The following is a 12986-nucleotide window of genomic DNA, read 5'->3' on the forward strand; positions in this document are numbered from 1 at the left end:
GGTATGGAGGGAGACTGGATAAGGTGAAAAACGCAAGAACCTCAGCAGATGCTGGAAATCTAGAGCAACAGACACGGGCGCCACAGTAACGTAGCAGTTAGAGCAATGCCATCACAGCTCGGGCGTTCTGGAGTTTGGAGTTCAATTCCAGCACTGTCTGTAAGGAGGCTCTGTACTTCCTCCTCGTGGAATGCATGGGTTTTCCCCGGATGCTCTGGTTTCCTCCCGCAATCCAAAGGTGTATTGGGTAGGTTAATTCGTCATTGTCAATTACCCTGTGGTTAGGTTAAGGTTAATTGGGGTAGTAGGGTTGTTGGGGCGGCGTGACTCGAAGGGCTGGTTGGTCTACTCTGCGCTGTATCACGAAATAAAAATAAATAAAGTGCTGGGGGAACGCAGCCAGTCAGGCAGCATCTACGGAAATGAATACCCCGTCGATGATTTGGGCTGAGACCCTTCTTCAGGAGTGGGAAGTAAGGAAGTAAGTGACTGTTTAATCCATTTCCGTTGGATAAGATGAGTTTGTTTTCCCTGAAGCAAAACTGGCTGAGATTCTGAAAAAGCATAGGTGGGTTGGACGGTCAGAACTTTTTCTCCATTGAAGAGGTGTCACAGACAAGGGGTTTAGGTAAGAGGAAGGTGTCTTAAAGGGGACTTAAAGGCAAGGTTTTCACCCAGGGAGCAGTTGACATCTGAAACTCACTGGTGAGCGAAATGGATTCAGATATAATGACTCCATTTAGGAGACATTTAGGCACTTACACTGGCAAGGCATGGAAGATTACAGACCTAATGAAGACAAATAGCATGAGTGGAAATAGCCAAAAAAGATCAGCAAAATATGTGATGGTATGAAGAGCCCAGTTTCTGTGCTGTACAACTCAGAGACTCCATTAACTAAGTTGCATTCAGTCTTATTATGTGGAACTAATGATGGTATATAAATCTTTTTTTCCACTCCCAGTGAGCAGAGCTAAATTAAGCAAACTGGTTACGTTTGCGTCCAATATACAAAGTTCCTCTGTGAAGAACGGTGGCAAGGCGGTTAGTTTGCCACTGTCACAGCTCTGGCGTACCGGAGTTTGCCATTCAATTCCAGCGCCGTTCTGTGAGGCGTCTCCGTGGAATGTGTGGGTTCTCCCCAGCTGCTCCAGTTTCCTCCCCCAGTCCAAAGACTGCATTGGGTAGGTTAATTGGTCATTGTCAATTGTCCTATGATTAGGTTAGGGTTAATCAGGGTTGTGGGGTGGCATATCTCCAAGGGCCAGGAGGGCCTCCTCGCACTGTATCACTAAATAAATGTATACAATAGGCATTATGCTTCAAAGAACCAGAAACTATGGTGTTTGCTTTGCTGGGATCTGGGTGGGCTCAGGTGGCTGGTTATTGCTAAGGTGGAAATATACTACTAGCGTTCTGATTAGGATGTGGAGGGAGAGTGATTATCTTACCCAATCCAAAAAAAAATTGCAGGCTTAGAGGTAAAAAGAAGTCACGTACCTTTCACAATCCCACACTACGAGATTACCTCTCATAGCATAATTACAACTAACAACATGTCCTTGCCGCCTTTCTAGGGTCTTTTGGTTCATGACCCTGACCCGGTGCCAATCATGGGACCCACATTGTGTCCTGGTTTCCTCTAGAGCAGGGGTTCCCAACCTGGGGTTCACGGACCCCTTGCCCAATGGCATTGGTCCATGGCATAAAAAAAGTTGGGAACCCCTGCTGTATAGACAGAGCAGAGTCAATAGCAATTGTGTCGTTGAAAACTCTTCCCTCTGGCTCCATCTTCTCTGCTGCCATGGACACTGAAGAGAGAGAGAAGCATTTTCTGAACGTCAGAGTCAAAAGGGATCTGGCTGGTGCCCTGTCATACTCTCAGCACTGTCAAAATTTCCTGCTTGAGTCGGGAGATGCAGTATCTTCAATCCAAACTTGCACCCAAGATCCAGGCCTTCAATTATCCAAATGGCATTTAATAAAACATGATGTAGCCTTGATGTTTGTACAGAGGTGGTGAAAACACTCAGAACAATCACTCTTCCTCTTGTCTTTCTTTGCAGTGAAGTTGATTGCAGTTTATTCATTCACCTTTCAGATCATTCACTGATATCACTGGACAACAAAGATTTTGCTTCTTAAATACTTTTGCATGAATCTTATGGATTTCTGGCTGCTGATCATGAAAATCACCATGAAATTTCCCTATCACACGCCACTTTTTTCAAAAATCACCTATAATTGTTATTTCAATTAATCATTCAAGTCAGAATAACTGATGCCAAGATTAAGAAAGGCATTTTCGTTGGTCCACATATCAAACATTGATGACAGGCAATTCAAAGAACTTCTAGTGGGACTGGAGAAAATTGCATGGAAAGCACTCAAGGGTGTGGTTGAAAATTTTCTTGGCAACTACAGAGCACCAAACTACATGCAGCTGGTTGACAACATACTTCAAGCAAACAGAACCATGAAGTGCAACGTGTCACCAAAGATTCATTTTCTACGTTCCCATTTAGACTTTTTCCCTGCAAATCTCGGCACAGTCAGTGATGAGCATGGTGAAAGGTTTCACCAGGCCATTGTAGTCATGGAGAAACGGTATAAGGGCAAATGGAATCCATCAATGCTGGCTGATTATTGTTGGACACATAAGCGAAAAGCCTCAGAGTAGAAATGAAAATCATCAACAAAATATTTTTGGCTTAGTTGAACTATTGCTGAGTGTCAGCACTATTACGCAATTAAACATCTTATATTCAATAAAAGTTAATTTCTTGCTCCTCCAAATTCCCACACGATACCTGCATCATACACCGGGGTGTTCTCTACAGTTACTTGATGAGGTAACTGTACTTCTCCCTGTACTTGAAGACTGAACTTGCTAGTAACCTTGCCCTTTTTGATAACCATGCATCTGGACTTCCTGGCCTTGAAGGTCATCCTACCCCAGGTAGCTACATCGTCCAGGGTTTGCAATACCCATCTTGCTTGGACATGGGTTACAGTGGTTACGGTGATGTCATCCATGAACCACTGTACTGCAGGTTGTCGAATGCCAGGCTCCAACACCGGCCTTGGGTTACATCTGCTGCTGCTGATATGAGGAGGTTCATACCCATGCCAAAGAAGACGGGGGAGATGGTACAGCTGGTTGGAATCCTTTTTTGGAGGTATTGCCACCTGGTTGTAAAGTGGGCTGAAGTGAAGCATAGCTTGATTCCTCCTAGGTAGCTAGTGATCATGTCTCATGTTACTGGCGGGACAAGGTAGTGGTCTAGGTCAGCCTAGAAGAGGACTTGTGGAATTGATCTGTAGGCATTGGCTAGGTCTGACCAGCGGACTGTTAGGTCACCTTTCCTCTGCCTGGCCTTGTGGATCAATTGGCTGATTATAGAGGTGTGTTCCAAATTCTCATGTGATACAAGTAGTCTGAAATTATATTTCAACTTCAAGCTGTCTGTCATAAACAAAAAAATTCTGAGAAGGAACACTTAGCAAAAAGTTTGTTGTCCATGAAACATGGGCTGCACTTTAACGTATACATTGGAATCTAAGCGTCTTTAGATAGTGGTCAGTAAACTAAAGACTTAGATACTAAATCCGTCTGTCAAAGTCATGTTACCGACAATTATCTACTATTGACCAAAATCACTGTTAAATAACTGGAGTTAACCCTTCAGATTCACACAGGTGATGCCACAATTAGAAATAGAGGTCATGGGTTAAGGGTGAAAGGCGAAATGCTTAAGGGGAGTATGAGGGGGAGCTTCTTCACTCAAAGGGTGGTGAGATTGTGGAACAGCAGAAGTGGTGGATGTGGGTTCAATTTCAACATCTAAGAGAAATTTGGATAGGTCCATGGATGGGAGAGGTACGGAGGACTATAGTCCGGGTGCAAGTCGATGGGAAGAGGCAGAATGATTGTTTGGCACAGGTTAGCTGAGACAAAGGGCCTGTTTCTCTGCCTTAGTACTGTAAGACCATTAAAAGTGATCAAGTATGATAGGCTTTCAGATATAAAGCAAACACTTAACGGCATAAGAACCCACAAAATATATTTAGCTGAGAATCCTGGCAGAGCTTATAAGTTCAGCAGAGAAGTGCGAGCAGTGGTGTGTGTGGCAAGTGGATATTCAGCTTTGACATCACATGTTCTGTAGTAATTTAGTGCATTTCGCATTGGGTGGCATCCTATTGCCAATTGTTTTGATTTGTACCACTGGAAAATGTGTCTCACACAATGCAATGTTATTACTTACAATTGCATGGTCTCAGGATGAAAATATGCGGCACAGTCATACAGCAAAGGCCACAGTACTTTCGTAGATATGTGGCTGGACGTGTAATCCAGGGAACGGAAATATTAGTTTCAAACTCCTGGGAATGCACATCTCGCCATCAGGCTGATCAAAACCTTCACCCATTAACACTGCCCCCCCCCACTCTTCTCCACGGCCCCTCAGCACCCTTCATCTGCCTTATGCACTGTCATTTTGCACTTCCACTCCACACTTCACACTGTCCTGCTGTGGTTTAATATGTCCTCCTGCTGCCAAGAAGAGTTCCTCTCGCCAAGAGTCACTTTGTCACTTCATCATTTCCCGTCAATTGCGTGCATTCAGTCAGTCTACATTATCTATGCAAATCATCTATTTGTTTGTTTATTCCATTAGTTATTAACTGACATACAGTGCGGAGTAGGCCTCGCCACCCCAGCAACCCCTGACAAGCCCAATTAACCCAGCCCTGATTGCAGGACAATTTACCATGACCAATTAACTTACCTGGTACACCTTTGGACTGTGGGAAGAAGCCAGAGCACCCGGGGGAAACCAGTGCATTCCACAGGGAGACTCCTTACAGAATGGCACTGGAATTGAACTCCGAAATCTGGCTCGCCCCGTGCTGCAGTGGCGCCCTCCTGCCCTGGCACTATACAAGATTAGCTTACATAAGCTAATTTTATGTATAATTAGCTAATCTTATGTATATATATATATGGTTACTGGGATACTGTTGCTCGAAGGGCCAAAAGAGCCTACACTGTGCTGTATCGTGGAATAAATAATATACATACTGTGGACTGATCGAATGTATGCAAGTGACTATTTTCTCAGTGGGGAGAAAATTCAAAAACTGAAGGTGTAAAGCAGCTTGAGAGTCATTATGCAGGATTCCCTAAAGGTTAACTTGCAGGTTTTGTCATTGATAAGGAAGGCAAATGCAATGTTAGCATTTTTTTCAAGAGGACTAGAATCTAAAAGCAAGGATGTAATGTTGAGGCTTTATAAGGCTCTGGTGAGGCCACACTTGGAGTATTGTGAGCAGTTTTGGGACCCTTATCCAAGCAAGGATGTGCTGACGTTGGAGAGGGTTCAAAGGAAGTTCACGAAAGTGATTATAGGCGTGAAAGGATAATCATATGAGGAGCATTTGATATCCCTGGGCCTGTGCTTTCTGGAACCACCTTCTCAAGGGCAACTAGGGATGGGCAATAAATGCTGGCTTAGCTGGTGATACCCACGTCCCATAAATGAATAAAAAGAACTTAGAAGAATGAAGAGAGGTCTCATTGAAACCTATCAAATGTTGAAAGGCCTAGATGGAGAGGATGTTGTCTATAGCGGGAGATAAGGTGGAATTACTTTGGTCAGAGGGTGGTGAATCTATGGAATTCATTGCCAAAGACATCTGGGGAGGCCAAGTCATTGGGTATACTTAAAGCTGAGATTGTTAGGTTCTTGAGGGAGGGAGGAGAAGATGGCGACGCGATGCAGCGCGCGCAGCCGTTCAGGATGAATATCGATATGTGTAACTAGGGGCCATGCACAATCCAGATTTGATGGGGACAGTCGTGAAATTGCAGAGGAACATCTGGAGTTACTTCTGAAATGCCTGCTTCGCTGCCGCTGCTACTGTGCGATCGAGAATCTCTGGAGACAAAGGCCCCAAATCCTCGGCTTTGCGTATCTCCTGTTGCCGGGGCCGGGGTCGAAACACTCGGCAGAGATGGTGCTTGGTGCTCGGTGTCGAATAGGTGGTCAGAGGCTCAGAGTTTTCAGACGGACTCAGAGTTGGACTGTGGTCGGATACTTCCGGGATGCTGCATCGGCAAGTTGGCGGCACTGGAGGTTTACCGTCTGCGTGAGATGATGGGACTTTCGAGAGACTCTGTGACTTTTACTGTGCCATGGTCTGTTCTTATCAAATTACGGTATTGCTTTGCACTGTTGTAACTATATGTTATAATTATGTGGTTTTTGTTAGTTTTTAAGTCAGTTTGTCACATGTTTTCATGATATCATTCTGGAAAAACATTTTTATCATTTCTTAATGCATGCATTACTAAATGACAATAAAAGGGGACTGTGTGTCCTCATAATGATAATAATCAAAGGTTACGAGAAGAATGCAGGAGTTGAGAAGGATAATAAATCAGACATGATGAAATGGTGGAGTAGATTCGAAGGGCCGAATGGCCTAATTCTGCTCCTATATTTTATGGTCTTATGATCCTTTGGGTCTTTGACAATGCTTTGACATAGTTATTAATTGTGAAACACTTGATTGAAGAGTGGATTATTAAGTGAGTATTTTGATTGGTGAATGATTTGATAACTGGGCTGTGGATTGGTAAATAGGGTCATTAACCAAGGTTTCTCTTGTACTGCTTTACAGGTACCTCTGACTGGGTTGGGAATGACTATATGAAAAACACAGGCGTGAGCCTGGTCATTGAACACAAACAGAGCAGATGGCTAAAGAACCCAACATCAATTCACGAGGATCTTCAAGCACTGTTTGAGAGAGACTGGAATTCCAAATATGCCCAACGTTTGGAAATAAATACCTTTCTGGAATGCCTGAACCTTAAAAAAATATCAACACAAAACATCTTAATTTAGACTGGAGGACTAATAACCAGTTTATTTGAGGAAGAGACAGTGGAGTGTAAGGCACACAGGAAGTAAAAAGGGGGAAGATAGAATCCAGGAACTTGAGAATTGGGTAAGGAGAAACAGTTTATCCAATCTACTTCCAAATTGACTGAACTTTATTAAACTCCAATAATCTGGCATTTTGCTGTTTCTGGACTGGCGGATTTTATGAACTATTGGATACAATTAATACACCAACACATGTTTAATTCATTGTTTTTAGACATTACACAGTATTATAATAAATTTTCCAGTAAGCACGGCAAGTTTAAAGGGAACTCAGAAACCTGAGCAGGGAAATATCACCCTCTCTGGGATGATGCTAAACCATGGGGATTTCTGTATAGTGAGATAGTGGATCATCAGAGCTTTAATGTAATAACGTAAAGATAGAGTTTCAGTGGTCTGGATAACCTCTCTATGTACCCAGAGAGGAATGACTTAGTTACATGGGTTTAATATAAGATAAATGAGTTGAAATCTTACTGAACAATTGACGTGAGGCATTAATTCATGGGCCAAATGGCCGAATTCTGCTCCTATGTTTTATGGTCGAATGGTATTCCTACATTTATAACCGGGCATCTTGTTTTCATCAGATTTATGTCCATGTAATTAACACAACACAGCACAATGACAACTCAAACAGAGCCAAACTGAAGCTTTCTGGATATAATCATTTGTGAATAGAAGCTCCATCTTTACAGATGTTGCCATCTTTTTATTCCTCTCTCTGTATGTGATGTAGTACTTACAGCTGATTCTCCTGTACTGGGCTGGCTGCTAAATAGGATAACGCTCCAGTTATTATTTATTGCACAGAGTAGCACCTCCAGTTATACCCCAAGTAGAAAAAAGCTTTCTAATAAATACCTGCTAAATAAAATAGCAGTCCTATTATCAACTGCTTGTAGAACACAACGTCAACCCATTTTCCAATGTTTTCCAACTTTCTTCCTTCATTTATTTTATGGCATTCAATTCTGGTCACCCCGTCATGGGAAGGATGTGCAAGCTTTGCAGATGGTGCAGAAGGGCTACCACGAGAGGGCACAGTTTTAAGGTGCTTGAAAGTGGGTACAGAGGAGATGTCAGGGGTAGGTTTTTTATGCAGAGAGTGGTGAGTGGATGGAATGAGCTGCTGGTGACGGTGGTGGAAGCGAATGCGATGGGGTCTTTTTAGAGACTCCTGGATAGGTACATGGAGCTTAGAAAAATAGAGGGCTATGGGTAACCCTGGGTAATTTCTAAAGTAAGTACATGTTCGGCACAGCATTGTGGGCTGAAGGGCCTGTATTGTGCTGTAGGTTTTCTATGTTTCTAAGGGGCTTCCTAGGTTACTGCCTAGATGAGAGGGCATGGCCTGTGAGGATAGCTTAGACAAACTTAGGCTGTTTTCTCTGGAGCATTGGAGACTGAGGTGAGACCTGAAAGAAGATCATGAGATAATGAAAATATAGATGGAGTAGAGAGCCAGTACCTGTTCCCAGGGTCGAAATATCTCATTCCAGAGGGCTTGCTTTTAAGGTGAAAGATCAAAGGAGATGTGTGGGGCAAGTTTTTTTACACAGAATGGGGAGGATGTCTGGACTTCACTGCCAGGTGGAGGTGGAGGCAAATACTATTAGAGCATTTAAAAAGCTCCTGGATAGACAGGGAATGGAAGGATATGAGCATTAAGTAGGCAGAAAGGATTAGTTTGGTTAGGCATTTAATCACTTTAGTTAGTTCGGCACAACTATGGTATGTTGGCCTTCATCAACCGTGGGATTGAGTTCAAGAGCCGTGAGGTTATGTTACAGTTATATAAGACCTTGGCTAGATCCGACTTGGAGTACTGTGTTCATTTCTGGTCACCTCACCACAGGAAGGATGTGGATACTATAGAGGGAGAGTGCAGAGGAGATTTACAAGGATGTTGCCTGGATTGGAGAGTGTGCCTTATAAGAATAGGTTGAGTGAACTCGGCCTTTTTTCCTTGGAGTGACAGGAGATGAGAGGTGACCTGATAGAGGTGTATAAGATGATGAGAGGCATTGATTGGGTGGATAGTCAGAGGCTTTTTCTTGGGACTGAAATGGCTAACACAAGGGGGCTTAGTTTTAAGGTGCTTGGCAGTAGGTACAGGGGGATACAAGGGCTAAGTTTTTAACACAGGGAGTGGTGGGTGTGTGGAATGCACTGCCTGCAATGGTGGTAAAGGCAGATACAACAGGGTCTTTTAAGAGACTCTTAGATAGGTACATGGAGTTTAGAAAAATAGAGGGCTCTGTGGTAGGGAAATCCTAGGCAATTTGTGGAGTAGGTTGCATGGTCGGCACAACATTGTGGGCCGAAGGGCCTGTAATGCGCTGTAGATTTCTGTGTTCTATGTTCTAACATTGTGGGCCAGACAACCTGTCCTGTCCTGTGCTGTACTATTCTATGGTCAATATTTTTGATTGGATTGGATTACCAGGAACATCATCAGTATTCAGGCTAGCATAGGAGGTCAGAGCTCCACCCAAATGCAAGGAACTTATTTGTCCATTTTATTAAGGCATCATTAAGATATGAAGGTATTTCTGAATCCAGTGCACTCCTCACATCAGAGGGGCCATCTCCAGGTATCTGAGCCATGAGCTGCCCATGGTGCCCATTCCCACCCCACCGCTGTTTACAGCTGGCATGTCTCACTGCTCCCACTTCTCCCTTGCACTTCAGTAAAACCAAGCAGTGTCTGTTCGACCGTGTTAATCGGAACAAGTTGGAAATAGCAGCCAGGCAGTACAACACAGTTGAAACTGGACCGCGCGGTGTAGTGTCTCCTCCCAAGTCGTACATTGGTGAATCCTAGAGTTCACGATCGACAGATATTGTGCCGTAAGTTTCTTATCAGTATCTTGGAGAAGTTGACTGCACCTTCGGTGCCTCCAGTTCACCCATTTCCAGGTACAAACACAGTGAAGTCCTCATGCACGTACAGTCAGTGATTAGGGAGGCCAATGGAACATTGGCCTTTGTGGAGAAGGGCACGGAGTAGATGCACTCAGTGACCACCTTATCAGGCACCTCCTATATCTAATCAAGTGGTCACTGAGTTTATGTTCATGGTCTTCTTCTGCTGTTGCCCATCCACTTCAAGGTTCAACATGTTGTGCATTCAGAGATGCTGTTCTGCACACCACTGTTGTAACGTGTGGTTATTTGAGTAACTGTCTCCTTCCCGTCAGCCTGAACCAGTCTGGCCCTTTTCCTCTGGCCACTGTCAGTAACAAGGCGTTTTCACTCACAGACTGCCATTCACTGTATGTTTTTATTTTTCACACCATTCTCTGTAAACTCTAGAGACTGTGTGCATGAATGTCCCAGCAGGTCAGCAGTTGCTGAGGTACTCAAACCTCCCCATCTGGCACCAACAATCATTTCATGGTCAAAGTAACTGATCACAACTCTTCCCCAGTCTGATGTTTGCTCTGAACAACAACTGAACCTCTTGACCATGTCTGCATGCTTTTATGTATGATTGGCTGATTAGATATTTGCATTAACAAGCCTAGTAATGTGGCCTCTGAGTGTAGATAGCAATGCCTAGTAACCATTGTGGCTGCAAAGTAGATTATTATGAAAGCACAACCACAAAATGCAGCCAGCTTTGGTAAACACACAAAACATGCTGGAGGAACTTTCAAATCTCTTACTAACTCTTCCTTCAGTTAGTCCTGATGAAGAGTCTCAGCCTGAAACGTCGACTATACCTCTTCCTAGAGATGCTGCCTGGCCTGCAGCATTCACCAGCAACTTTGATGTGTGTTGGTTGGAGGAATTTAGCAGGTCTCCTGGATCAAAAAACATTTACTTCGGAGACAGTGCAGAGATGATTCACCAGTTTGGGTTTATGGATGAATGGCTTGATGTCCTGATGAAGAGTCTCGGCCTGAAACATCAACTGTTTATTTCCCTCCACAGATGCTGTCTGGCCTATAGAGTTCTTCCAGCATTTTGTGTATGTCGCTGTCAGAAGAAAGGCAATCTTACTGAAAGATCCAAGATTCTGAGGGAAGTTGACAGGGTAGATGCTGAAAGGATATTACCCCTGCTGGGGGTAAAAATAGGAGAATCATTCAGAATTAGGGGTCATGTATTTCAGATGGAAATGAAGCCTATTTTTCTCTCATAGTACCCTGTGAATCTTTGGAATTCTCTACCTGAGAGAGTGCTGGAGGTTATATCAGTGAATATATTCAAGACTGAGCAATCTTTGGTCTAAAGGAGGCGTAAAAATTTATGAGGAACTGGGCAGGAAAGTAGAGTTGTGGGCCAATTTCCAAGCAGCCCTAACACATAGTTGAGTGGCAGAGGAGGTTCGAGGCGCCGCAACCTACTCCTGCCACTTCTGTTCCTAACGAGGACCTATGATACTGTAGATTCTACAATCCAGAGCAAAAGAAAATCTGTGAGGGACCTCAACGGGTTGAGTCACATCTGTGGAGGCAGCGGGATGATCGACCTTTTGGGTTGAGACTGTGCATCAGGGCTAACATCTTATCCTTCACCTCCACAGATGCTGCTGAGCCCACTGGGTTTCTCCAGCGGTTTTTGCCCTTGTTTTAGAGTTAACTTAAACCTAACCCTAAGGTGACAACAGTTTAAAACCATGAACCATAAAATATTGTGAGTGTACAACCCAGGTGATGAACCGCCGCCCCCCCCCCCAAAAGGGCAAAATTGAAACATTATTTTTGCTGGGTGCATGCTGCAAATGGCTTGAATTTCTTGGCGATTTTTTTATATAGTTCCGTTTAAGGTCATTTAGTTGGAAAATTTCGGGTAGAGTTTTAGTTATATGCATTAATTTTCAGTTTGCATCAAAATTGCTTCTGACAGTAAATTACAACTATTTATGTCTGCCTATGGGTTTTTTTTTCCCTGTGGTTACCCCGAACTCACTGGCCAGTACATTTCATGAAGTGATCATAAACGGATTTATGTGTACTGTTGGTTGGTGTCCATGCACACAGTGTCAATACTTTCAAAACCACATTCTGAAAACAAAATGCATGGTTGTTGTTACCAAATATATGCCGACATAGTATTCTATTAATGTAAAAAAAAATAAAAACTGATATTTTTAAGTATGCTTTTGGAGGTTTTTTTGGTTTTTAGTTGAAAAGCCAAAAGATTCAAGCCTTAAAACACCTAAGTATTTATGTGGAAAATCATCTTGAACTCTGTTGCTCTCCCTTTCTGGCTCCAGCTCCTGCTTTTACTGTTTGAGAAACAGCCACTTGTTAGGCTCTGTTGAAGTCATGAATTACAGAGGCACAGAGTAGTTAGGATGTAGAAGGTGATCACTATGGCTTGCTCCTGGTGGAGAAGGCTTTTCAGCCTCATTCCCCTTCTTCTTCTTGGCACCCTTAGATCTCCGTGGAACGTAGGCCATTGATGACCTCCCGTCTCCATTGTCCAAAGTCAATGGTCTGGTTGGAGTTCATCAATGTTTCTGTAACTCATTATATCCTCTGTACAGGGGATTGGCCTGTACAGCTTCACAAGAGTCTTGTTGGCTGGCCTGACCCATTTCCTCCTCTCACAACGGGTGCATAGGGTTTAACTTTGAGAGGTGTACCCCTTCTCTTTCTGTGTTATTTGCCTACAAATTATTCTTTCCCATGTGTCCATCCAATTCCATCAACACCAACTTTGTTTTCATGGTCCTCATATGTGATGAATTCCATGCCTAAGGAAAAAGAAGTTTCTTCTTACCTCCCCAGAAAATTCAATCAGTGTTCCAATCACCTAGCAATGTCAACAGCTTCTGTTTCTGTCCACATTTTAAGCTAGTCCTGAAAATCAGAGCCGTGTCGGTCAATTTCCAAAACGGGGTCCTAAACCCATTCTCGTCCCAGCATAACCTGTTCAAGACACTAACACCCACATAGACAATCTCCAAGAAAGCCTGAATAGTTACCCAACTTGATGTGGGGTCAGACTCAGATTTATTACCACTGACATATGTCAAATTTGTTGTTTTGTGGCAGCAGTACAGTGCAATGCATA

At 43.5% G+C, this 12986-nt stretch overlaps 1 protein-coding gene across 2 annotated transcripts in view; it reads left to right on the top strand.

The window, feature by feature from the left end:
- LOC140201171 (inactive phospholipase D5-like) overlaps positions 1–12009 on the top strand; it is a 174896-nt gene extending 162887 nt beyond the window's left edge. For both annotated transcript variants that reach the window (XM_072264855.1, XM_072264859.1), the window contains one exon: positions 6688–12009. In XM_072264855.1, coding sequence (XP_072120956.1) covers positions 6688–6914 — 227 coding nt within the window. In that variant the 3' untranslated portion in view covers positions 6915–12009. The remainder of the gene's footprint in view (positions 1–6687) is intronic.
- The last annotated feature ends 977 nt before the right edge of the window (positions 12010–12986 follow it).

The sequence above is a fragment of the Mobula birostris genome, chromosome 8, assembly GCF_030028105.1.
Source record: "Mobula birostris isolate sMobBir1 chromosome 8, sMobBir1.hap1, whole genome shotgun sequence".
Lineage (NCBI taxonomy): Eukaryota > Metazoa > Chordata > Chondrichthyes > Myliobatiformes > Myliobatidae > Mobula > Mobula birostris.